At 49.7% G+C, this 23,244-nt stretch overlaps 1 protein-coding gene across 1 annotated transcript in view; it reads left to right on the plus strand.

Annotated features, from left to right (window-relative positions):
* The window catches only part of XXYLT1 (xyloside xylosyltransferase 1), a 169,935-nt gene that overhangs the window by 28,588 nt on the left and 118,103 nt on the right, over positions 1–23,244 (plus strand). Inside the window, exon 2 of the mRNA XM_060639578.3 lies at positions 1,723–1,870. Within this exon, the coding sequence (XP_060495561.1) occupies positions 1,723–1,870 (148 nt within the window). The remainder of the gene's footprint in view (positions 1–1,722; positions 1,871–23,244) is intronic.

Genomic DNA, 23,244 nt, shown 5'->3' on the forward strand with positions numbered 1-23,244 from the left:
AGGAGCCAGGAAAAGGATAAAGGAAAATAGCTATTCTCCTTAGGGGAGAAACGTGAATACATTTTTAAAAGACTTGCAAAGAGATACAGGAATGACGAGGCTAACACAATCTGAAAGTGTTTCTAAGTTTAATGGTGTTCCGAGATTTAAGCAGACTTACAGACAAAAGCAAACACTTAAGGGAGTTAAGACGAAAACAGGTTTCTGGCCCAGAGCTCAACCTAAAGTAGGGAGAAGGGGACAGGGCGGTTCGCTGACTACCGCAGGGCCATGAGAGGTGGTTATTGTAGCCATCTGGCACCTGAAGGCTCTGGAGATGCAGGCTGGGCAGGTGACAAACTGAGCCTGGGAGAGCAAAGGGAGGGGCAGAGGTAGTTGACGGGATGGATCCCACCCACTTGAGGACTTCTGGGGCACCACCCACACCTTTTCTCCTGTCTTTTCTCCTGCTGGCAGAGCTGCTGACCAGGTGAGTGAGCCAGTCGGGGGACTCGCCGGGCCTCTCCTTCAGCTTGTGGTGCCCTGGAGTCGGTATAGGGGTGGCTGAGTGGCAAGTGGCAACCTGGCAGGCTTGTCCTGTCCTGTTACCAGGGGAAAGGGGCCTTCAGCAGATCTCTTGTGAGGGCTGAGGAGAGAGGAGGAGGAACATCCAGGCTTCTGGCCTGGGCCGCATTGAGTGCTACTGGTCTGCAGTGAAGTCTTCTATAGGTTGGGGAGCACACGGAGCAACAGGGAGACCGTGCAAGGCCTGTGTGAGCGGAGTGTGTGGTAATTTGGTAGCTTGTGTGAGGCTGGGCTACAGGTGGGACGGATTTATGATCTGGAATGATGTCAAACAAGGAAAAGCCAACTCCTTAGGGCCCCGGTCATGCTGATGCCATCACTGTTGAGACAAAGGATGCATTTATAGTGGAAAGATCATGAAACTTGGTGGAATCTAGAGACCAGATTCAGAGTTCAAGTTCTGCCCTGCCACTTAGTAGCTATGTGACCTTGGGCAAGTGTCCCTTCTCTGAGCATCTTCTTTCTCGTTTGTAACTACAATAATTTGTAATTATAATAGAGCTATATAATAGTGACATCTGCCTCGCTGAAGTCCTGGGTTGTCACAGGCATTGCTGTGTGTGCTCCATAAATTGCAGAGCTCGGTCCAGCAGCTGGTGACCTTTCTAGACCCTAAGAAAGTGGTGCCTGGTTATTCCTTGTACCTCTTACTGTGCCTCCAAAGTGTCGGGGACCCTTAGGAAATGCTGGTTGCATTTATGGATGAGTCTGCTGCAGCACTAGGCATTTCCCGGGGCTGTTTTCCAGTGGCCCTGTCCCCATTCACACTGTGGGACAGGGAGGTAGATCATCTGACACCTGTAGCAGCCACTGGCGGCGGCAAAGCCCAGACTCGCTGCGGGTCCGGGATCTCGGGACCGGACATTTTAACACAGGTTCCAGTTTCAGGGTGGCCTGGCTTGGAGTTCAGAAGCAGAGATCAGAATGGGGACTGCTCCCACTCCTCTACTGCGTGCCCCCCAACATGCATGCCTGCACAACTCTGACACGTGGTGTCCCGATCCTCACAGCTAAGTCTTTGCCGACTGGCCGTCATTCCTCGTTTTCTTAACTCTCGCTTGGGACGCCCTGCTCGTGGCCCCTGGAGGGGAAGCAGCGCGTGCCGGGTGTCTACAGCCGGTTTGCTCACTCCTGTGGTTTCCTCGTGTCCTGCCGCAGGTTGTCTTCCATGATGTCGGCGTGCTGACGGACAAGCTCTTCCCAGTGGTGGAGGCCATGCAGAAGCACTTCAGTGCTGGCTCAGGGACCTACTACAGCGACTCTATCTTCTTCCTCTCGGTCGCCATGCATCAGATTATGCCCAAAGGTAACTTGGACTGCAGGGCGGCAGCCCTGGGTTTTGACTTTTGCGTCTATTCCCCTGGCTCCGGTGCTTCTCCAGTTTCAGAGAGGAGAGCTCTGCTGAGGCACGAGGGAAAAGACAAGGGTGCCAGGCACGCCTTTTGTGTGAGAGAGCTTCCTGCCCAGAGACTCAAGGGCAGGGCCCTGGGTTGCACAGACCCTGCGGCCCATTCACGAGGACAGTGGGAGTTGTGCGGTGTAGTATCCCCAGACTCAGGCAGGACATCTGGGCTCCAGGCCTGACTCTCTCCCTGCACACACACTCTCCTCTGGGACCATGTTTGTTCATCTGTAAAATGGCAGGTTGGACTGGAGAATCCTCCATCCAAATCTGTGATCCTGTTCTCTCTAGTTTTTACCTGTACTCATCTGACTTTAAAATATCCAGTCTTGGGGCTCAGTCAGTTGGGCGTCCTACTTCAGCTCAGGTTGTTAACTCACGGTTTGTGGGTTGGAACCCCGCATCAGGCCCTGTGCTGACAGCTCAGAGCCTGGAGCCTGCTTCAGATTCTGTGTCTCCCTCTCTCTGTATTCCTCCCCTGCTTTCACTCTCTCTCTCTCTCTGTCTCTCTCTCTCGAAAATAAACATTTAAAAAAATTTAAAAAAAATCCAAACTAGATGTGAGAGGTGCAAATTATAACTAAGATTTTTCTGAAACTTCGATGCACAATCAAAGGATTTTCTGGGCTTTGGTCCCTCTGGGGCAGAAGAGATTGATTGTCTGGTCTGTGATAGGTTGGGCTTGTGTGGAAATGCTGGCAGGTCTGGTCATCCTTGGATTAGAACCCTTGGAGGGTTCTTGTTGGTGGAGTGTCCCAGGCTGCTGGGTTCTCCTCCTCCCAGTGGTCCCTGATTGATTCTGGAGCCCTGAATATTCCCTCCAGTTTCTGGGCTGGTGAACCGTGGCCTGAGGTTTTTGGGATGGGGAGAGGAGTTCCTGGTTCTTGGGGTAGCTGCGACCTGATCTGTGACTGGATGGGTTTCCAACAATCAGACCAGGCAGAACCTGATCCCCCAGGGGACAGCCAGGCCATTTGGTGGAGTCCCGCTGCTCTGGCCCAGCAAACCAGATGTGAAGGCGGGGTCAGGAGCCACCAGTGTTTGAAGGGGCCTGTTGGCCAGGAGCTCAGGAGTTGTAGGTTGAAGCCGGGTTCCCCTTGGCAGTGTGGTGTCCTTGGACTCCACAGGCAATTCTAGCCCACCCACTGTGGCTGTGACTTTGTCTCCACAAGACAAATCCCTGCACACACAGAGGCCTCTGTGTGTTCTCTTAGCTGGAAGGCAAGGGCTCAGGAAGCGTCACTGAGCAAGAGTCTGATGGAGAGAGGAGGGCGTGGAGGAAGAGGTAACATTTGTGATTCTTCGCAGAAGCCAGTGCAGCTCTGTGAGCCCACCGAGTCCTCCCACCCGCCCTGTGCCGTCATAGCTGGGAGACCGAGGAGTTGACTTGCCCAGGGTTAGACAGCTATTTAAGTGGCAGAGCTGGGATTTGGGCCCCGGTCAGTCTGACTTGGAGGGCTGCTTCTCCAAATAGTAGCTCCTTCTATCGCATCCCTCTGGGCAGGACCAGTGCTGGTGCCGTGGGTGATGCACATGGGAGGAAGGTGTGGTTCCTGCTGTCCTGGATTCTGGGAAGACACAGACATAAGTGCTAGTCCAGCCCTGCCACCAGCCACTTGTGTGCTTTTGCTGAGCCACTTTGCCTCTCTAGGCCTCAGGCTCCCCACCTGCAAAATGAGGGGGCTGATCTGGTGAGCTCTTTCGGCTTGCATTCAGAGGAGTCCAGGCTTACAGGCATCCCCCTGTGGGTTTCTGCGGTTCTGGGAGGCTGAGGGCAGAGGGGTTCTACCCTAGCCTACCTCTCTCTTCTACCTCCACAGTCCATCCTGATTGCTGCATAGGTGAAGCTTTGGAGCAGGATTCTGTTTGGTAAAGGATTCCGTGATTAAACTAATTTGAAATGTCTTGGCTAGATGGGCCATTAGGGCCTGGCTCCAGCCCTTTTGTCCTGCATGTGTGATTGGCTCAGCGAAATGCTGTGAGGGAAGAACTGACAAAGGACAGCAGGAGATCTGGGAGGAGGCCTGCCTGACTTTCCCCTCCCTCCATCCCATCCCCCACACCCCCACTCCCTCATCAGCTGGTAGGTCACTACCCAGCATGTGCTGAACTCTAGGCCAGACCATGCTGTGGGCCACCCAGAGGTAGGGGAAACACAGCTCCTTGGGGATGGTCAAAGCAACGCTGGATGTGCCTCACAGCGCTAGGCAGGACCAGGGAGATGAGGAGAGTTTGGGAGCCCCAGGCTGCCACCCCTCTGCTCTCTGACTTGGCCCTGCCCTAAAGCCTGGCCTTGCCCAGGGGGGCGATGTCTGCAGGGACAAGGCTGTGGCCAGAGCTTTGCTGTCTCTGCAATAGATCAGATTTCAGTTTCCGTCCAAGTGGGATCACGCCTCTGAGGGGCCGGTGTCAGGTGGGGAAGGAGTTGATGTGCCCAAACAGGGAGTCCCTTCTTTAGGTGGATGGTAGTGTGTTGCCAGAGATTCACTTTTACATCCGCCCAGAGTCCACTTCCTAAGAAGAGAGTTACTGGGAGTTACTAAAATCTGATAGTCATAGAACGGAACGAGCAGTCTTGGGAGTTCCTGCGGAGTCCGGGCGTCTCTGCTGAGCAGTCTGGCTGCCGCACAGCACTTGGCGGTGTCGCGGAACCCCTGCCGGCCAGATCCTTCGGCACATCCTGCAATTTTTGGAAGAATGCTTTGTTTTCCAGCACCGTTAGTGCTGTCTTGAGTTTGTCATGGCTCCTTATTGCTGCCTTTTTGAAATTCGTTTTTTTTTTTTTTTTTTTAATCATAGAAATTACTGCTGTTTTGTGCTTTGTTGTTGGTTTTGTTCTTGTGTAATTAGTGCATTTTGGCTACTTTGGTTATTTTGTTTCTTTCACAGAGTTCTTTTTCCTCTGGGATAATGAGAAAGGGAGTGCGGTGGGTCATAAGCACTTGGTCCCACCCAGGAAGGCTGGGTCAGAAAAGCTTGTGTTCTTCTGAGTTCTGTCTCAAGAGGTCCTGTCTGGTGCTTGCCCCAGACATGCGGGTTATTTCTCTGTGTTGAAGCCTCTTGTCACCCTCCCCTTCCTGGAGCCTAAGGGTCACCCTTTTGTTCCTGAGCTACCTTTAAAATATGTTTACTTCTTTTTCTAGTTTAAAAGAAACTAGATTCTTTTATTCATATTCTTTTATTCTTTTATTCATAAAAGAATACCTGAAAACTACATTAAAATAGAAAAAGTTACCCGTTTACTACATACATAAACAGACTATCTTCTAATATTTTCCCAACATGTAGTTTTTTATATATTTTTTTAATGTTTATTTATTTTTGAGAGAGAAAGAGACAGAACATGAGCGGGGTAGGGGCAGAGAGAGAGGGAGACACAGACTCCAACAAAACAGGCTCCAGCCTCCAAGCTGTCAGCACAGAGCCCGACGCGGGGCTCGAACTCATGAACTGTGAGATCCAGACCTGAGCTGAAGTTGGATGCTCAACCGACTGAGCCACGTAAGTGCCTCAGCACATAGCTTTTTAAAAACTTAGGCAAAGTGGGAGTTATGCATATATTTCAAACATTCTCAGTCTTTTTGTACATATCAAAATGTACAATTGAACATTTAAACTCAAAAAATGTAAGAAATGGTACAAGTGTAGCTGTATTGTGACATTTTCAATTATGTCACTCATCACTATTATCTGTGTAATCATAGTCTTTGAAAAATTTTTGAATGGCTCCATTGAGTAGGTGAAACTTAGTTTACTTTATTATTTCCCTGTTCTCAGCTATCTGAAACTTTCTATTTTTTTCTACAATCACAAATTACACTGTGATTAATATACACATACATAAAGATTATTTTCTCTAATTAGGATTATTTCCTTATGGTAACTCCCCATGGGTGGAGTTACTGGACCAGAGGTGATCCTTACAAAGCCAGCCTGTGTCAACTGCCCCCTGCCCCGTGTCATCAGCCTGTACATATGAGGGTCTGCATGGTTTTCTATGCCCATTGATGTCTGCCCTCTCAGAGGGACCTTGGGTAGCTGCATACCAACAGGACAGGAAGCAAGGAACTGAGGTCAGAGCACTGCTCTGAGTTGTAGGGCAAGTTGGGCCTCTCAGCCTGGGTTCTGGTGACCGTCCCATGCTTATTTTCATGGCCAGACCTGAATGTCCAGCCTCTTGCACCCCCGCAGCCCCATAAAGCTTACGAAACCTGGTTTCCTCACTGCAGCCTTGTGGAGAGGCCCTGGCTGGGTGGGGTGCATTTAACCCCATGTGTTTTTGCTCTGATTGTCCCCCTTTGGAGCAGTACCCCCCAGACCGTGTCTGCAGAGCGAGGACTGAGGCGCCCTGCTAGCAGAACGTGCTGGCTCTGATTTAGGTCAGAGCTGGTCTCCCTTTCTGTTGCCTGTTGGAGGGGTCACGTGTGGCTGGCTGGCCGGTCCTGCCACTGACCTGCAGCCTCCCTCCGCTCCTCAATCACACCCACAGGGCTTTTATCTGTTGGTAGGTTTGTCACCATTGGAAACATCTTTATGTAATGGAAAAGAAAACAGTTTTTACCCAGCTGGAGCTACAGGGAGTGAAGAATAGGTCCTCGGGGACTGCCGGCTTCCCTCCCCTGTGTCACATGGCTCCGAGGAGCTGCTGGCTCCAGCTGAGCAACATGGGCCATAAAAACAGGCGTCACTGAGGCTGAGCCACGATGCCTGGTCCGTGGTTGTGGTGTTCTCCCTGGGCAGGGAGGGCGGGTGCCCAGACAATCAGCAGTGTGTAAGGCTGGCCAGAGGCCCCAGGAGTCTCTCTTGGAAGGCTCTCCTGTCCTGTGCTTAATCCTTTGCCAGTAGACGTTCTTTGCCAAGGGTCTAGTGTGTGCGTGATGCGGCGCTGGCCACTCTGGGTGTCTCGGATATGTTTGCCAGGTTGCCGCTTCATGGGCTCATGGCAGTGGGGTGGGTGGCGTGGTCCGGCAGTTAGGGTGGGATGTGAAGAAAACCACAAGGGAGAGCCACACAGTGCTGAGGGTTTCAGAAAAGGATGAGTCTCAGGCATTTGGCTTGAAACAGGAGAGCTTCATGGAGGAGGTGATCCTTGAGTTGGACTTTAAAGGGTGGGTAAAGGTTTGTTGTTTGAAATGGGTAGCGAGCAGCTGAGGCAACTGGGAAGTTACGGCGTGTGTTTGGGAAATAGCGCCCTGCCTGTTGTGATGAACATATCAGAGCACATGCTGGAAAGTAGTGGGAGAGAAGATGGGCAAAGAAATGTTGGCATGTGTCATGGAGGTTTGGATGCCAGGCTGAGGGGCTGGCCCTTGTCCATAGGAGACGGGGTCTTTGTGGGCATTTTGGACTTGGAGGTACCTGACCAGACTTGTGCTTTAGGAAGGCTGATGTGTCTGAGATGGGGAGTGGATCACTCTGGGAGATAGTGTGCCTGGCTGCACACCTACGCCAAGAGTTGGCTGGGCTGGGCATTATGGATGGGCCGTGAGAGACCCGCAGGTGGATTCCCTGGCCTCAAGCAGCAGCTCATCTAGAGTGTGCCTTTGTATACATGAGTGTGCACCATGCCTACGTGTACCAAGCATATACACATGTGGAAGGCAAGACCTGGCAGGCATCCCCCACCTGTGCATAGCCCCTCCCCCCTTTCCACGAGAGTCCCAGGGCTACAGAGGTTATTATGGTGGCATTATGCTGGCTACTGTGGGAAGTTATGACCTAACTTGCAGCTTTTAGCAGCTCTGTGGGGCCAGAACAAGAGGACGTAGAATTATGAGAGTAGGCAGAGAAAATAGCCTTCCATTTGGAGCTCCAATTAGGGGTCGTAAACTCCTGCCAAATCATGCAGTTATTCCTGTCATGGAACCACTTGCCTGCCAGTCCTTTTCACTTTAGTGTGAATTAGCCCCATCTGATTGCTTTCCTCTGCGCACTGAATTGAGATAGATGCTCCAAGGGAATGAGATGAATAATATATTTGTTGAATATATAAATGAGGTTGAGGGAAAGGTGGAAGGGAAGAAGAAAAGGTATTTTGGAGCCTTGTATGCTCCTCAGCCTTTTGGAGGTAGGCTCAGGCTTATGTTGACAAACCCCTGAGTCCAGGCAGAAAGAAGTGGGGAGGAGGGAGACCAACTGTCTCATTCAGACCTTGGTGAGATCTCAGCCCTGGAAAGGTCACGAAACTCTGTTTTTCTCCTAGGCCTCATGTTCTTTCCCCTAGGGGCCCTGGAGCCCAGGCCTGAGCAATAGAGCTCTGCTTTAGCCATGCTGTGCCTCCACTTGGACTCTGTAGACTAGCCTGCACCCTTGACCCTTTTTAACCCTGGTTTCTGTTCGAGTAGGGAGTATAAAAAATTCCAGTTGATTGATTTTCTGACGAGCTTTGGACAAAACCAGCTCCATATGACATAGATGGTTTACACATCTTGGGTCCTGGTGGAGCCTGGGGCCACTGCTCCCTTGGGTCTGTGCCCCCTTTCTGCTGGTTTGCCTCTTAGCAGGTTGAGGCATGGAGAACTCTCCTGACTTGGCCTGTGGTGCAGATTGGCATCTTTGGGGTCAGGGTTCCTACGGGCGTTGGCTGTAGTGTCTAGACTTCAGCAGCACTGGTGTCTGGACTTCTCTATGTGCCTGGGAGGAGTCAGGTGGGGTCATCCTTGGGGCATGAGGACTGGCGCTCTGACCGACTCTGTTTAGGGCACACTGAGGAAGGGGCATCTGAGGTGAGGAAGAGGGTGTCTCTGCCTGTCTGTGCACAAAACACCCCTCAGTTGCAACGCCCCCATCTTTATAAAGGGTGTTCATGTCCACCTGAAGGGAATCAAGGCACAGAGAGAGGGAGAGACTTTCCAGGGTCACAGTGGCTACCCGAGCAAGGGCAGGGCTGGGAGCTGTGACTCCCAGCCAGTGCTGTCTACAGTCTGCAGTTCCCACCCCCATGTGCACCGAGGGCATCCCTGCACTTCCCTGGCTCAGGCTAGATGCTGGCCCATCTGTGTTCATGTTTCCAGGCTTCCCATTCAGACCTGGCCTCTGAGGCATTTGTGGAAGCTTCTCTCTGTTGGCCTGTGGGTCCATCAACCAAAAACCGAGGGCCGGCTCTGCCCCTAGCCCTGTGCTGGCACTTTGGAGGGACCTAGCCCTGTGCCTGGGGCTTTGGGGTGAGTAGAGAATACTCAGTTTTGCCTCAAGTGAGGCTAAGCTCGATCAAAGCGAGAAGCCAGATGTAAGCCACACAGTTCAGGAGAAATAGCAGAGCTTTTGCCCTCATTGTGAGGAGGGGCTAGTGGGCAGAGTGGAGGCATCAGAGCTCAGCTGCCCCACCTCGTACCCCTCTCCTGCCTGGCTTACCTCATCTGTGAAGTGTGGATGCCCGATCAGTGCCCCTAAGGCAGTGATTCCCCGGCTAGGCCATCTAGAAACACCTCCAGCTGTCCTGGTCGCCAACGGCTATCTCCCCCACTTGCCGGCAGGAGAAACCCGGTGCCTAGTTAGGTGGAGAGGACTGTGCGGGGTGGGGTGCACTGCCCCCAGAGGTGGTCCGGCCAGTTGTCATCTCAGAGCTGGAGCGAGACATCACATTGTCCCCTTGCTGTGTGGCACACATACCACAGGGGTTATGTCTGCCCCTGGATAATGAATGACACTGGGTTGCAGGGAGCAGGGATTGTTGAACGGTCGAGCAGATCCGTTATCTGTCTAGCCCCCCAACAGTTCCGTGCGTGAGCAGGAGTCAAATGTGTGAGTTTTGCAAATGGACAACATGAAGCCAGGAGAGGGGAGGTCATTAGAGCAAAGTCACCTAGTGACTAAGAGATTAGGATGTAGGCTGTCCAACTCCACTTCTCTCCTGGCCTCAGTTTCCCCAGCTAGTAATGCAGGTATTGGACTCCATCATCTCCTCTGTCCTCCCGAGCCAGGTATCCTGGGTATTGCTGGATATAACAGGAGCACGCTGGCCTTGTAGGTTGTGTGTGTTTTCTGAAGTTCCAGAGTTTTCAGTTTTGTGTCCACCCTTCCAGATATCTTCAGGCGTGTGCGTGCATGTGTGTGCTTTTGTGCATGTCTTCACCCTGACTTCATAGAGGCCCCTTTGACCCTTGGCACTTTGGGCCTTTGTATATCCTTTACATCTGTATCACTGTTTTTATCCAAGTGCTGGATTGTTTTCAAAAGTTTTAGATTTATAGAAAAATTATGAAGATAGAACAGAGAGTTGGTATATACTCCATACCCGGTTTCCCCTATTATTAACATAATATCTTAATATGGGACATTGATTGTAGTTAATAAACCAATATTGATCTGTTATTATTGACTAAAGCCCACACTTTATTCAGTTTTCCTTAGATTTAGCCTAATGTCCTTTCCTGTTCCGGGATCCCATCCAGGATACCATATCACATTCAGCCGTCCTGTCTCCTTAGACTTCCCTTGGCAGTGGAATTTTCTCCCAACTTGCCTCATTGTTTTTGATGACCTTAACAGTTTTGAGGAGTACTGGTCAGATATTTTATAGAGCGTCCCTCAGTTAGGATTTCTCTGATGTTTTTCTCATCATTAGACTGGAGTTACGGGTTTGGGGGAAGAACAACATAGCGGTAAAGTGGCATTTTCACCCCATTGTATTAGTGACACATCGCAGCATATCACGGGTACGTGGTTGATTATTGTTGATGTTGGCCTTGATCTCCTGGCTGAGCTAGTGTTGGTTAGATTTCTCCACTGTAAAGTTCCTCTCATTTCCCCCTGCCCATGCTTACAGACTATGAATGGCCACTTTTCAAAGCGTGTGTGTCCATTGCCCAGACCCCATCCTGCACATCCTGTTGGTGACGTCGGCCTCCTCACGATGCCGGCCGTGGTCTGTGGGAGCCCAGAGATTCTGAAAGACTGCTTCACCGTTCCCGAGGGTAGGCCCCATTCCACTGTGTTGTCAAGAGATGACCGTGCCAGAACTTTCTCGACTTCCAGTGTCACTGTTTGCAGGGAACACTGAGCCAGGCAGGTCCGAAGCAGGCTGAAGGGGAGTTGGCACATCACAGAGAAAAGGAGTGTGGGCTGAGGGTCAGAGCGAGGTGGGTGCAAACTGCTGCTCTGTGACCCACCAGATTCGCTACCGCTTAAAAGAAGCCATATGGTATAGTGGTTAAAAACATGGGCCAGGAGCCACTGTACCTGTGTTCCCAGCAGCCCCGTCACTGGCCTGTTGTGTGATTCTGGCCAAGTTGCCCAACCTGTCTCTGTCTTGGTTTTCTCCTCTATAAAATGGAGGTAACAGTTCACATCTCATGGGGCTGTTATGACAGTTAAGTGAGTTCGTATATGCAACGGGCTGAGAACAGTTAGTTTGCCTTCTCTCTGGGTTTCGGTTTCTGTGTCTGTAAAATGGGGATGATTGCCAAGATGGTACCTGTCAACCCTTCACACTGCGCCTGGCCCTTGGCGAGTGCCCAGTAGTTGTCGGCTGTTGGAGCGATGATGAGGAGTCCTGCCTCCAAACACGGCACCAAGGGTGTGGGGCTGGAGTTACTCTCAGGCTTCTAGACCACACGCTTTTGCCTTCTGGAAAGAGCTTCTGATCTGGGGTATGGACATTTTCTGGATGACCCCGGACAAGTCATGTCACCTCTTGTCACCCGGGTGAGGACCGCGGTGTCTGACTCGCCTTCCTCTCAGGGTTACTGTGAGCTGGACATTGAGTAATGCAGCTGAAAATGCTTCATCTCCCTCACCTTCTGGAAGACCTTTTCCACTGGTTCCCAGAACCTGGTTATCTGGAATCTGAATGGTCATAACACATTATTACCACCAGAGCCCCATCCTGTTCATGTTTCCTAAGAAGATCTATGTGTGCAGAAAGACCAGGGAAGTGCAAGATGTTGCAAATTCCCTGAAAAGGTAAGGCTCAGGGCCTGAGCCTCCTCTGCCCCGGAGTCACCTTCATGAAGCCCAGTGACGCTTGCTGTGGTAGAAAAGAATGAAAAAGCTGGCGGGTTTTGATTTTTTTTTTAAATGTTTATTTATTTATTAAAAAATTTTTTTTCCAATGTTTATTTATTTTTGAGACAGAGACAGAGCATGAACCGGGGAGGGTCAGAGGGAGAGGGAGACACAGAATCTGAAACAGGCTCCAGGCTCTGAGCTGTCAGCACAGAGCCCAACGTGGGTCTCGAACTCACGGACCACGAGATTGTGACCTGAGCTGAAGTCGGATGCCCAACCGACTGAGCCACCCAGGCGCCCCTCATGTTTATTTATTTTTGAGAGAGAAGGGGAGAGAGAGAGAGAGAGAGAGACAGAGAGAGAGACAGAGAGAGAGAGACAGAGAGAGGCAGAGAGTGAGCGAGACATAGAATCCGAAGGAGGTGCCAAGGTCTGAGCTGTTAGCACAGAGCCTGATGTCAGGCTCGAACTCACAGATCACAAGATAATGACCGGAGCTGAAGTCGACTGAGCCATCCAGGTGCCCCAAAGCTGACTGGTTTGGGTTTTGAATTGGGGTTAGCTCAGACCTCCTAGCCCCCCTTTTTCTGGCATCATGGGTGCCATCGCCCCAAGTGTCCTTATTTCAGCAATCTGTGGCTGGGGCCTTGTCCTAAGGCTGGAGGCAGACAGCTGGACTCTTTTGAGGACAGTGTTGGGTCCACTTTGGGTCAGTGTCACTGGATAGGAAAGGCTGGTGTGGGTCTTGGGTAATTTATGTCCAGGTGCATCTTAGCCCAGGTTCACAGGCCCATGTGAGAAAGAATGGAGGCAGGGCCAAAAAGCCTGTAGGCAGGCCAGAGCCAAAGTGGGGAAATCCAGACTGGCAGCTCTCCATTCATTCATCTATTCATTCATTTTTTCATTCATTCATACTTTGAAACACTGAGGTCAGCGTACAAACTTTAGAAGAAAGCCTTTAAAATTCCAGTTTTTTCTCCTTAAGTGAAATTTGACAAATGTGGTAAAAGCCATATTCCGCTTAGGTTTCTTTATTCTGTGCTCTTTGTATTTTTACTTACTACCATGGGAGGTCTGTAATGTTCTCTACTGTTCTTACATGGCAGTTTTCTAAAATAGAGAAGCCTTTTAAAGATTGGTTTGTGGAACTTCATACTTTTGTTCAGTTCAAAACCAGATGAGAAATCTATAATCAATGTTTAGCCACCCATCAGTGAGCAGACATGCATCTAACGAGAAGGGTCCTATAGGGACATGAATGTGCATTCTGGAACCTGGGGTGTGGTGGAGGAGTGAGGATTTTGGCCTCTTCTCTACCCCTAACCCCATCAGCCTCAATATCAGGAGAAAGCAGAAACAAGGGGTCCTTAAACTCATTGACACTGTTTTAAATGGTTTTCTGGTCTCTGAAATCCTCAATGTGGAAGGTACTGGCCAGCATGTGCCTGTACCCACAGTTAGTCCTGTGGCCTCTTTGCTTCAGGGGTAAAGTGGCCTGAGGACAGAGGGGGGATGGTTTAGTGTGGGGTCAGCCACCCTGGGAGTTGTTCTTGCTCTGACCCTTGCTATCCTAGCCGTCAGATGTAGGGGAGAGAGAGACCTGCCCCCTTTCCCTGACTCTTCCCCAAAGGAAGGCAAAATAGAATCTGATTCCAGGACGCTGTTTACTAGTGGACTCAGTCACTGTGTGAAAGGTCACATATACGAGTTTGGCTTTCCTTCTCTCTGGAGTTTTCCTCCCACTCTTGAGGCAGGGCTGCCTCAGCAGGATGGGGTGGGGGAGGCCCCTCACGCTTTCTTAGCTGGAGGAGAGCGAGGTCCTGCTGAGACTTTGGGCCTCGGCCATTTTCTCCAGCCTGGCTTGCCAGAGAGTTCTCCATCACACCCAGCTAACAACAAAGTGGTCTTTGACTTTGCCCACCTGCTGTTACTCCTGCTGTCTATCCATGTCTCAGAAACCTCCTCAGGAGCAGGCATCACCGGACTATCCCTGAGTTCTCTGGCTCAGAGGCATACCCAGTACAGGTGGTACCTTGTCTGAGCTGCCAAAGCTTTGTTTAGAAAATGGGGGGTAATGATTGTGCACACATCGTGGGGTTGTGACGAAGGTTGGTGGAGACCGCGTGTGAAGGGTCGTAGTGCCTCGTAACTGTTAGATGGTATTAGTGCTTCCCCTCTTGAGGGCCCAAAGTACGCATCAGCAAAATCAAAAGCTCTAAGTACTGAAGTAAAAAAAGTGTAACTTTGTTCAGCCCAGCATTTCTCAAATACAACTTATCACAGAACACCTTTCTGAAGAATACATATTCACATTCTGAGACAGGGTTGTTTCACAGAACTCACTTTAAGAAGTGCTGCTCTCAATTAAGAGTAATGATTAAAGAACGCTGTGTGGCTCTCTGCTGCGGCAGGGGTACGAAGCCTCAGCCTATAGGGAGAGGCACGTCCTGTCAGTCTTTCCTCTTCTGCCTATAGCACAGCCAACGGAACACGTCATTGGGTATGGCATTTAAAAAAAAAAATTTTTTTTTAACATTTATTTATTATTGAGAGACAGAGACAGACAGACCATTAGCAGGCGAGGGGCAGAGAGAGAGGGAGACACAGAATCCAAAGCAGGGTCCAGGCTCTGAGCTGTCAGCACAGAGCCCGATGCGGTGCTTGAACTCACAAACCAAGAGATCATGACCTGAGCCGAAGTTGGACGCTTAACCGACTGAGCCACCCAGGTGCCCCGGGTATGGCATTTTAATTAGTCACTGCTTCGCTGCTTATACCATGACTCCTCCCTAACCGTCATGCCCAGTGCTTGCCCCAGACCCAGAAGCATTAAGGATTCATAGTGGAGACCCTGGGGACAGAATTGTTTAGAAGGAGGGTGAGCAGGGCACCCTCACAGCATTGACAAACCGGAGTGTTTCAGAGAGGTGACCCAGAGGGCAGCTGACAGATCTTAAAATCAACTCTTGAAGGAACTGGGCTATCCTGGAGAGAGGAAGTGGGCCTGTTCTTTGTGGCCCCAAAAGGCATCACCAGGTACAGATGGCTAGAATTTCTAACTCCATCACCACCTCTCTGTAAGCCCCTGGGCAAGGCCTTTCCCTCCCAGATGATAGGTCCTTATATGTAGATTGAGGAGGGATTGGCTAAGATCCAGTATGCAGACTGGCCACCTAGGGCCATGGACCATAATCCGGCCATTTTATCATTCTTCCAGGGGCTTTCAGTGGGAGTGTTACCTGGGGGACCACCTGACCCAGGCTTGTAGCTCTTGGCTCCCTGTCATTCAGTTGCTCGCAGTGCATGCTGGGCCTGAAGCCCTCTTTAAAGCTGTGAGGTCGGTGCTACAAACCCCGAGCTCTACTTTGCTTGCTCCCTTGCAGCTGCTCCAGCTTCCCTGTTCCCTCTGCCTGGACCACTCTCTCCATGGATAACTCCAGAGGCTGCTCCCTCGCTTCCTTCAGATCTTTGTCCAGACGTCACCTCCTCAGTGAGGCATCCCTGACCATCCCATGTGAAATGGTACTCATCTTACCTAGAGTGCCCATGCCTTACATCATTTTTCTTCAGAGTCCTTATCACCATCTGCTAGAGAATTTTACTTTTTTTTTTTTTTTTAATTGTTTCCTCCACCCAAGTGTAGGCTCCATGAGGGCAGGACATTTTTATGCATTTTGTTCACTGTTGTGCTCCCAGGAATTGCCTAGAAAATGCCAAACACATAATAGGCATTCAACAAATATTTGTCAATTGAATTAAATGAGGGAATTTTTAGGCATGTGTCTTTTTTTTTTTTTTTTTTTTTTAACGTTTATTTATTTTTGAGACAGAGAGAGACAGAGCATGAATGGGGGAGGGTCAGAGAGAGAGGGAGACACAGAATCGGAAGCAGGCTCCAGGCTCTGGGCCATCATCAGCCCAGAGCCTGACGCGGGGCTCGAACTCACGGACCGTGAGATCGTGACCTGAGCTGAAGTCGGACGCTTAACCGACTGAGCCACCCAGGTGCCCCTTAGGCATGTGTCTTGAACGAGTCTGTTTCACGAGTATGCGAGAGCCGACCTGACTGCCTCAGCGCTGTTACCCATTTCACACCCTCTGGGGATGAACTCCAGCCCCTTCTGATAAACTACACAGAAACTGGATGTTTCTTGTGGATTAGCAGTCACTACTAAGAGCTTGAATTTTCCAGACAACCATTTCTCGGCGGGTCCCCAAAGCCTTGAGGAGACATGGCGGATGCTGATTTCTCGGTCTATCAGATGGTGCCCCACTTGCCAGGGCTCAGTGTGGTGTGACGTGCAGGAGTTCTTGTGTGGAAGAAAGCAAACGGAGAAACAGATATCCAGGAACTTGCCTGAGTGAAAACATCTGAGCAAATACTGAACAAAGGTTATAAACATGTGTCCAGTGATTTTCATAAAAACTATTTTCTGGCAGCTCCATGGAGCAAATTTGAGGCATTTGAGTCCTGCCCACCCCCCCCCCCCCCCTTATTCTGAAGAGGGACAGCTGAGCAAGTTTGTCATAAAATGCTAAAAATAGTAATGTGGTGTAGACCACTTTCTACTGATGCCAGAAGTTCTTTGTAAGCTAATGAAAATAGTTGCCAAACTGATTGAACAGTAATGTCTTCCATTTTGGTCCCCTCCGTTAGATTCTTTTTTAAACCTTTTCAAGATCCTCTTTGAAATTCCTGGCTACCGGTCAAAGGCACCAGCCAGCATTTAGTGTTGTCAGGAGGTGAAGCAGCCTTTACTTCAGGCATTTCGTCACCTGCAAAGGGTTGGCTGCTCTCCCGCCGCATGCACCACACCGGGGTGGGTGCTGCTGCCTTGCCCTCGGGGAGCTCACCTTCTGGTTTGGGGGAGAGCCCAAGCGAGAGGACGCTCAACAGAGCCAGAGGTGCGGGTCTATCGCCCTGGGCCTGGACTTAAGGGAGATCGTGTGGGGTTGTATGCATGGAGAATGGACCAGATACTGTCAGTTCTGTCAATTCAGAGAGGAAGCTTCGTTGAGGAGGATGAGTCCGGTTCATGCCAGCCTTGAAGGCCGAGGAGTTGAGGGTCAGGGAGGAGAAGGGCATCATCTGCTATACCAGGAAATCAGCCTCCTGGGCGAGGGGTTTGCTGGCATCCTGGGTCTCAGCCTGGGCGGAGGCCTCTTCAACGGTGTGAGATCCCCAATCCCTCAGTCCAGTGTGCTCACCAAGCACCTCTGGGGTTGACACGAAGTGTGCATCTTTTCTTTGTCCTGCCTTTGCCCATGGTTCCCTGGCAGGAGACTACTCTATTTCTCTCCTCAAGCCATGTGTGTACTTAATGAGGACCAGGGCCTATTGGTTAACCACCTTGGATTGAGTCTTGGGCCTGCTCTTCCTTTCTTTTCCCCACCCCTTACTGTGGCTGTGGAGATCCTTTGGGGGGATGTTCCTGGCTCTGCCTGCACCTCCAGAGGGAGAGCTGCAGAGATTGACGCCTTACTCCTCTTGTCTGGCCCATTTTCCCTCCTTTAGCATCGTTTCTTGCTGCTCTGCACATCTACCTTGTGCTCCAGCCTAAGTGGCTGCCTTAACTGTTCTCGGTCAAATGCGCACACTCTGCTGTCCTACTTCCTGGGCTTGCTTAGTGCTTCCTTTGGCCTGGAAGGCCTCCCCCCTGCACCTGATCACAGGGCCCCCGGAGGGCAGGCTCTGCAAGCACCAGAGTGTCAGCGGGGTGGCCTCTGCCTGGTCCTTTGGGGGTGTGAAAACCCCATGAGAGTCCTAAGTCGGGCATGTGATATGATGTGAACCCTAACTTCTTATAAAATCTCAATGGCTTGGGGGATGGGTGAGGAGGATTCCCATCAGATGTGGATACAAACTCTCAGCAGCCAAGTGATTTTACTAAGTGAATAGACTCAGCCCTGAGGGGGTGGTGTTCTGGTGACAAAATGCTCTTTTAGGAGCTGCGTGTCTCCAGGGGAGCTGTCATGGGCCTCCTTCCTTTCAGCCTCAGCTTTTCGACTTCTCTCCTTCACCCCAGCTTCTTGCCTTTGTTCAGGACTGACTCCTTAACCAGGCTTAGCCGGTTCTTACCCTAATCTCACTCATGTCTGAAGCTCTGGGACATAACTGCTCCCTGAGGTGAGTGGGACGTGGGGTGTGGTGGGTCACAGTCTTCCTTCTGCGTTGAGTTGGGGCAGTCACATACAATATTGATTTTTTTTTTTTTTAAAGCACCATCTATCACGTAATAAAATTTGTCCGTTATAGTCATTAGTCACAGAGCGGTGAAGTTTGGGGAACTCATAATGCTGGGGCAGCCGTGAGCTTCTGACTGGGCCAGTCTGGTGGCTGATCTTAAGTGAATTCCTTCTTTTGCAAGCCTTCTGGCCCTGACTTGATGTGACCTCTGGATGCCCTCCTTCCCTGCTTTTCTTCCTCCCCTGTCTCTTCTTTCCCTCCTCTTCCCTTATGAGAAAGTAAGACTCTTTCGAGTCAACACAAGAGAAGGGATTATTATGGAAGGGTTGGGGACAAGAGGCGTGAACCCTGGGGCAGCTCTGGGGACCTGTCCGTTTTGGTGATTCTTTCTCCTTCCCTCTCTCTGTTGGTATCTTTGTTTCTGTCTATGCTTCTCCATGTTCTCCTTTCTATAGCTGCTTTTTAAAAACGTGTTTTTTTCTGTTCCCATGGAACTGAAGCTTGCATGGGGCTTTGGTTTGTTATGACTTCCCCATATCAGGCATCATCTCTTAGTATTTTCCATTTCAAATCCTGAAAGAGACTCTTCTGGCCTGTCCATAGGCCATAAATTATTGATTTTGTTGTTGTTGATCCATTCAGCTGGGACCACAGCAGGTGGGACCATTGGTACCAACGCGGCCACTTGGGACTGCTTCTTCAGGAAGCGTGTGGGACGTGGACCAGCATGTGATTGTGCTCTTACGTGCAGTCATCTCCACCTCCCATCCGACAGGAGGGGAAAAAAAGTAGATCTGATGTGGGTGTTGCTCTCATGACATCATTTTCTAGTGGAAGAATTAGAAATTCCTGTCCTACAACTACTATCCATCATGGAGGGTGTTGTAGGCAGCCTCTAAGGTGGCTCAGGGCCATCTTATGGTCCCCACCTTCTGGCATTCATGCCCTTCGCTTGACTGTGGGGCTGGGCTTACTGACTTGCTTCTATTGAACAGAATATGGCAAATGGGTGGCATTAACAATTCTGAGATTATGTCCTAAGAGACTATGGCTTCCACCTTGGATACCTTTTTTCTCTCTCTGGTCCCATGCTCTGAAGGAAGCCAGCTGCTGGGTTAGGAGCTGCCGTGTGGAGAGGCCTGCCTGGGAAAGAATTGACATCGCTGGCCAGCTGCCAAGAGGACCTGAGGCCTATCAGCTGCCCCGTGAATGAACTGTGAGGTGATCGCAGCCTGTGAGCCAGCAGCATCTGGTTAAGCTGTGTCTCCGAAACTGGGAGATAATAAATGTTTGTTGTTTTCAGCTGCTAAGTTTGGGGTTAACTTGTTATGCAGCAATAGATAACTGATATAGGGGGCATATAAGCACAGAGCTGTGGGAGTACAAAGGAGGGCACATTTTTGGCTAAGGGACTTGGGGACTGCTTTGAGAAGGATGTGTATTTGAGCAAGGCCTATCTTTTTTCCATAGAGTGGAATAGATTTGGCACTCATTTTGGATGGCCTCTGAGAACCTCCATATCTTCAGTTGAAGAAGGGCAGGATTTGTTATTTGCTTGAGCCTCCTGCTCAGCCTCACGTGTGGTGTCTGTGAGGAAGACTGGGTCTCTTAAGGCCCTGGTGGCCTCTACAACAGCACTGTCACCTGTGTGTGAGGCTGAGCATCCGATATACTGGTTAGAGAATGACGACTCGGGGGTCACAGGCCTGACCCTGTGTTCCTGAGAGCTGTGCTGTCTGAAAGTCTGCTGGGCCAGCTTCTCACAAGCCTAATCATGGGCCCTGCCTTCAATGGCCTTTCCAGAAAGAGGTTGCCTCAGCCTCTGACAAATGAGTCTGAAGACCTGGGTTAAAATCCCATTTCTCTTACTGATGTTGTGGCCTTAAGCAACGTACTGAGTATCCTGTATGGGACTTTTTAAAAATTATTCTCCCACCTTTTATTAATTTCAAATATATACACAAGTAGAGAGACTAGTGTAATGAACTCTTGCGTACCCATCACCCAGCGTCAATAATTATCAGCTCGAATTTTATTTCTACTCCCACCCACCCCCTTTCTCCCTCAACCCTGCGTTTTTCAATGCAATTACCATTTATGATATTATTATTTTATTCGTAAATACTTTGATAAGTATTTTAGACAGATAAGTACTCTTAACATAAACACACTATCTTTATTATGTTGAACAAAATTAACAATAATTCCTTATTGTCATCTAATATCCAAGCAGTGTTCACGTTCTTCAGTTGTCTTAGAAATGTGTTTTGATTGGTTTGTTCAAATCAGGATCCAGAGAAGGGCTATATGTCTCTGAAGTCTCTCTCTCTCTCTCTTTGTAAATTAAACTTTGATGTTGAGATAGATTAACACGTAGTTGTAGGAAATAATATAGAGATCCTTTACCCACTTTATCCCAACGGTACCATCTTGCAAGACTATAATACAACATGGCAACCATAATATTGACATTGATACAGTCAAGGTAGGGAACATGTCCATCACAAGGATCTATCATGTGGCCCTTTTATAGCCACACCCCTACCAACTCTTGGCAGCCACTAATCTGTTTTCCACTTCTATACTTTAGTCATTTCAAGAATGTTATATAAATGGAATCATAAAGTATATAATCTTTTCGGATTAGGTTTTTTTCACTCAATATAGTTCTCTGTAGGATCATTCAAGTTGTTGCACGTATCCATAATCTATTCTTTTTTTATTGCTGAGTAGTATTTTGTGGTCTGCATATACCACAGTTTAATCATTCACCCATTTAAGGACATCTGGGTTGTTTCTGGTTTTTGTTTCTTTTGATTAAAGCTGCTATGACATTTGTGTACCAGTTTTTGTATGAACATAAATTTTTATTTTTTTGGAGTAAATGCCTGAAAGTACAGTAGCTGGGTCTTAAAGTTCCATGTTCAGTTTTATAAGAAATTGCCGAGGTTTTCTAGAGTGGCTGTACCGTTTTACGTGCCCACCAGCGAGGTGTGAGTGTTTCCTGAGTCTCTCTTAAATCAGTGGGTCCCCTCTCCCTTTGCTTGTGTTTCCTGACCTACCAAGTGGGGATAAAGACTTGTGTTCAGATTGTCTTGCACGATTGAGATGATAGACGTGAAGCTGCTTTATAAATTGTCCCTAATTGGGACTATCGGTGCTACTCTTTGGCAAGGGTATCTGAAAGTGGCATCATAGCACCTTAGGGAAGTCCTGGAGATGTTTATTGACCGTCTGCCCCTGTGTTTTCTAGCCTGGCTGGGTCACTCAAGGCGGCTGGGTCACCAGGGTAGCCGCAGGTCAGGCTGGCCCAGCTTGGCTTTTAAAAGGGCAGGACTGGGATACTCAGGTGCCTAAGCAACCCGGGAGACCCTAGTCTCTGCCCACCCCCAGGCAGGTTCCCACATGACCACTCTGGCTGCTAGGACCTGCTCGTTCTTCCTTCTCCTGGCCAGCCGGCAGTTCTGACCAGAACAGGGAGAGGCCAGAATGTGTTGTATGAGAGCGTGTGTGTGTGTGCTTGGCCGTTTAACCACAGGTCCCTATCACATTTACTCAAGATGATGACATTTTTCTAGAGCAATCACTGCGTGCAGCAAATTCCAAGTTCTATTAGAAATAACAATGTGAGGCTTTTTAAAAGCACTTTCCTTGTCTCCTCCCTTGTGCTGTGTCTAACACGACAGTAATTCCCTCAGTTGTCGTCATCCTCCCCTCTCCCTTGCTGAGGTGTTGACTGATGCCCCCGACATTGGTGGCAGCCTGTGTCAGGGACTGAAACAGATGTCCCTAGGTTCGTTGGTGACCTCAGACAAGAAGCACAGCAGTTACCTGGCCTCCCAGCCTCATCAGCATGAAGAATGACAGTCCCCGCATACTGCAGAGGGGAGCTGGGGGGATAGGTAATAGACTTAAAGGAAAAAAAAAAACCCAGACGCTTTGCAGAGGAATCATGCTGGGGAGACACCAACACAGCAAAGAGAATGGATATTAGGCTGTTTGCACCTGACTTTAAATGCTGAGTGGTTGGTAGAGCTCTGTTCTTCGTGTTACAGAAAATGAGATTTTTATTTTGTTAGATTTACTTCTGTGGGTTTTCTCTAGTGTCAGCATGCTCCCTTTTTGCATTGCTGTCAATCACAGGCCTGGGATTGGGATTGTGTCTAACGCTCTTGTGAAGGATATGTGGACCCCAGAAGGGTTTTCAGGGAGGTGCAGGGGTGGATACAAGCCACTCAGTCAACCAGTAACAGGTAGGAGAAGGTTCAGGAGTGGTTGGACCCTGGCATATGTGTTCATGTTAATGCAAGACCTATGTGTGAGCAAGAACTGTGGCCAGAGGTCAGCCAGGGGTATCTTTTGGGCTGTTCTACCTGGAGCCTGCTAGCTATTTCTGTCTCATTGTCCCTGACATGTCTCTACCCTTTGGGGTGGGGCACTAGTGAATTTCAGGGAGTGAGGCTCTCACTCTGGTGGCAAATTGGGCCCCTGTAATTGAGCAGTAGCCTTTCTGTGGGCAGTCACCATCAGTGTATCAAGCATGGAGGTTCAGAGGGCTCAGGGGGGCACATTCTTCATCACGCAGTCCCTTTAACTCATTTCTTATATCCTGTAACTCCTTTACTAACACTGGCCATGGACTAGGTCACCTGTGAGAAGTGCTTAGGTGTACCTTCCATGGCTCTGCGCCCTACAGAGCTTATAGGCTCCTTTGGGAGAGACCCCGTTCCCAGTTTTTCTCTCTCGCCTGCCCTCCCTCTTTCCATAGCCTCACTGCCATCTCCTTTGGTCATATCCTTATTGTAAAATGTTATTGTGATAGTGCCACGAGTTAGAGAAGACTCACCTTGTGCCAAGGATTTGCTGAGTGCCTTACTGTATGTACTATCTTATCCCCTGTAAGCCCAGAGGGAGGTATAATTCCATACCTTACAGGTGGGGAAAACTGGGCCTAGAGGCATCAGGTAGATTTCCCAAGGCACAGCCCTGACTGAGGAGCTGGACCAGAACTTGGACTGCCCGACATAGGCAGGTACTCTCTACCAGGGTAAGGGGGTCAGGTGATTCACAAATCTTGCAGGAACTTAGTTAAATGTTCTCGTAAATAACTTTCAAGGACAATGAATGGTTGTGCAACCAAAAA

This window comes from Panthera onca, chromosome C2 (assembly GCF_046562875.1).
Source record: "Panthera onca isolate mPanOnc1 chromosome C2, mPanOnc1 haplotype 2, whole genome shotgun sequence".
NCBI lineage: Eukaryota > Metazoa > Chordata > Mammalia > Carnivora > Felidae > Panthera > Panthera onca.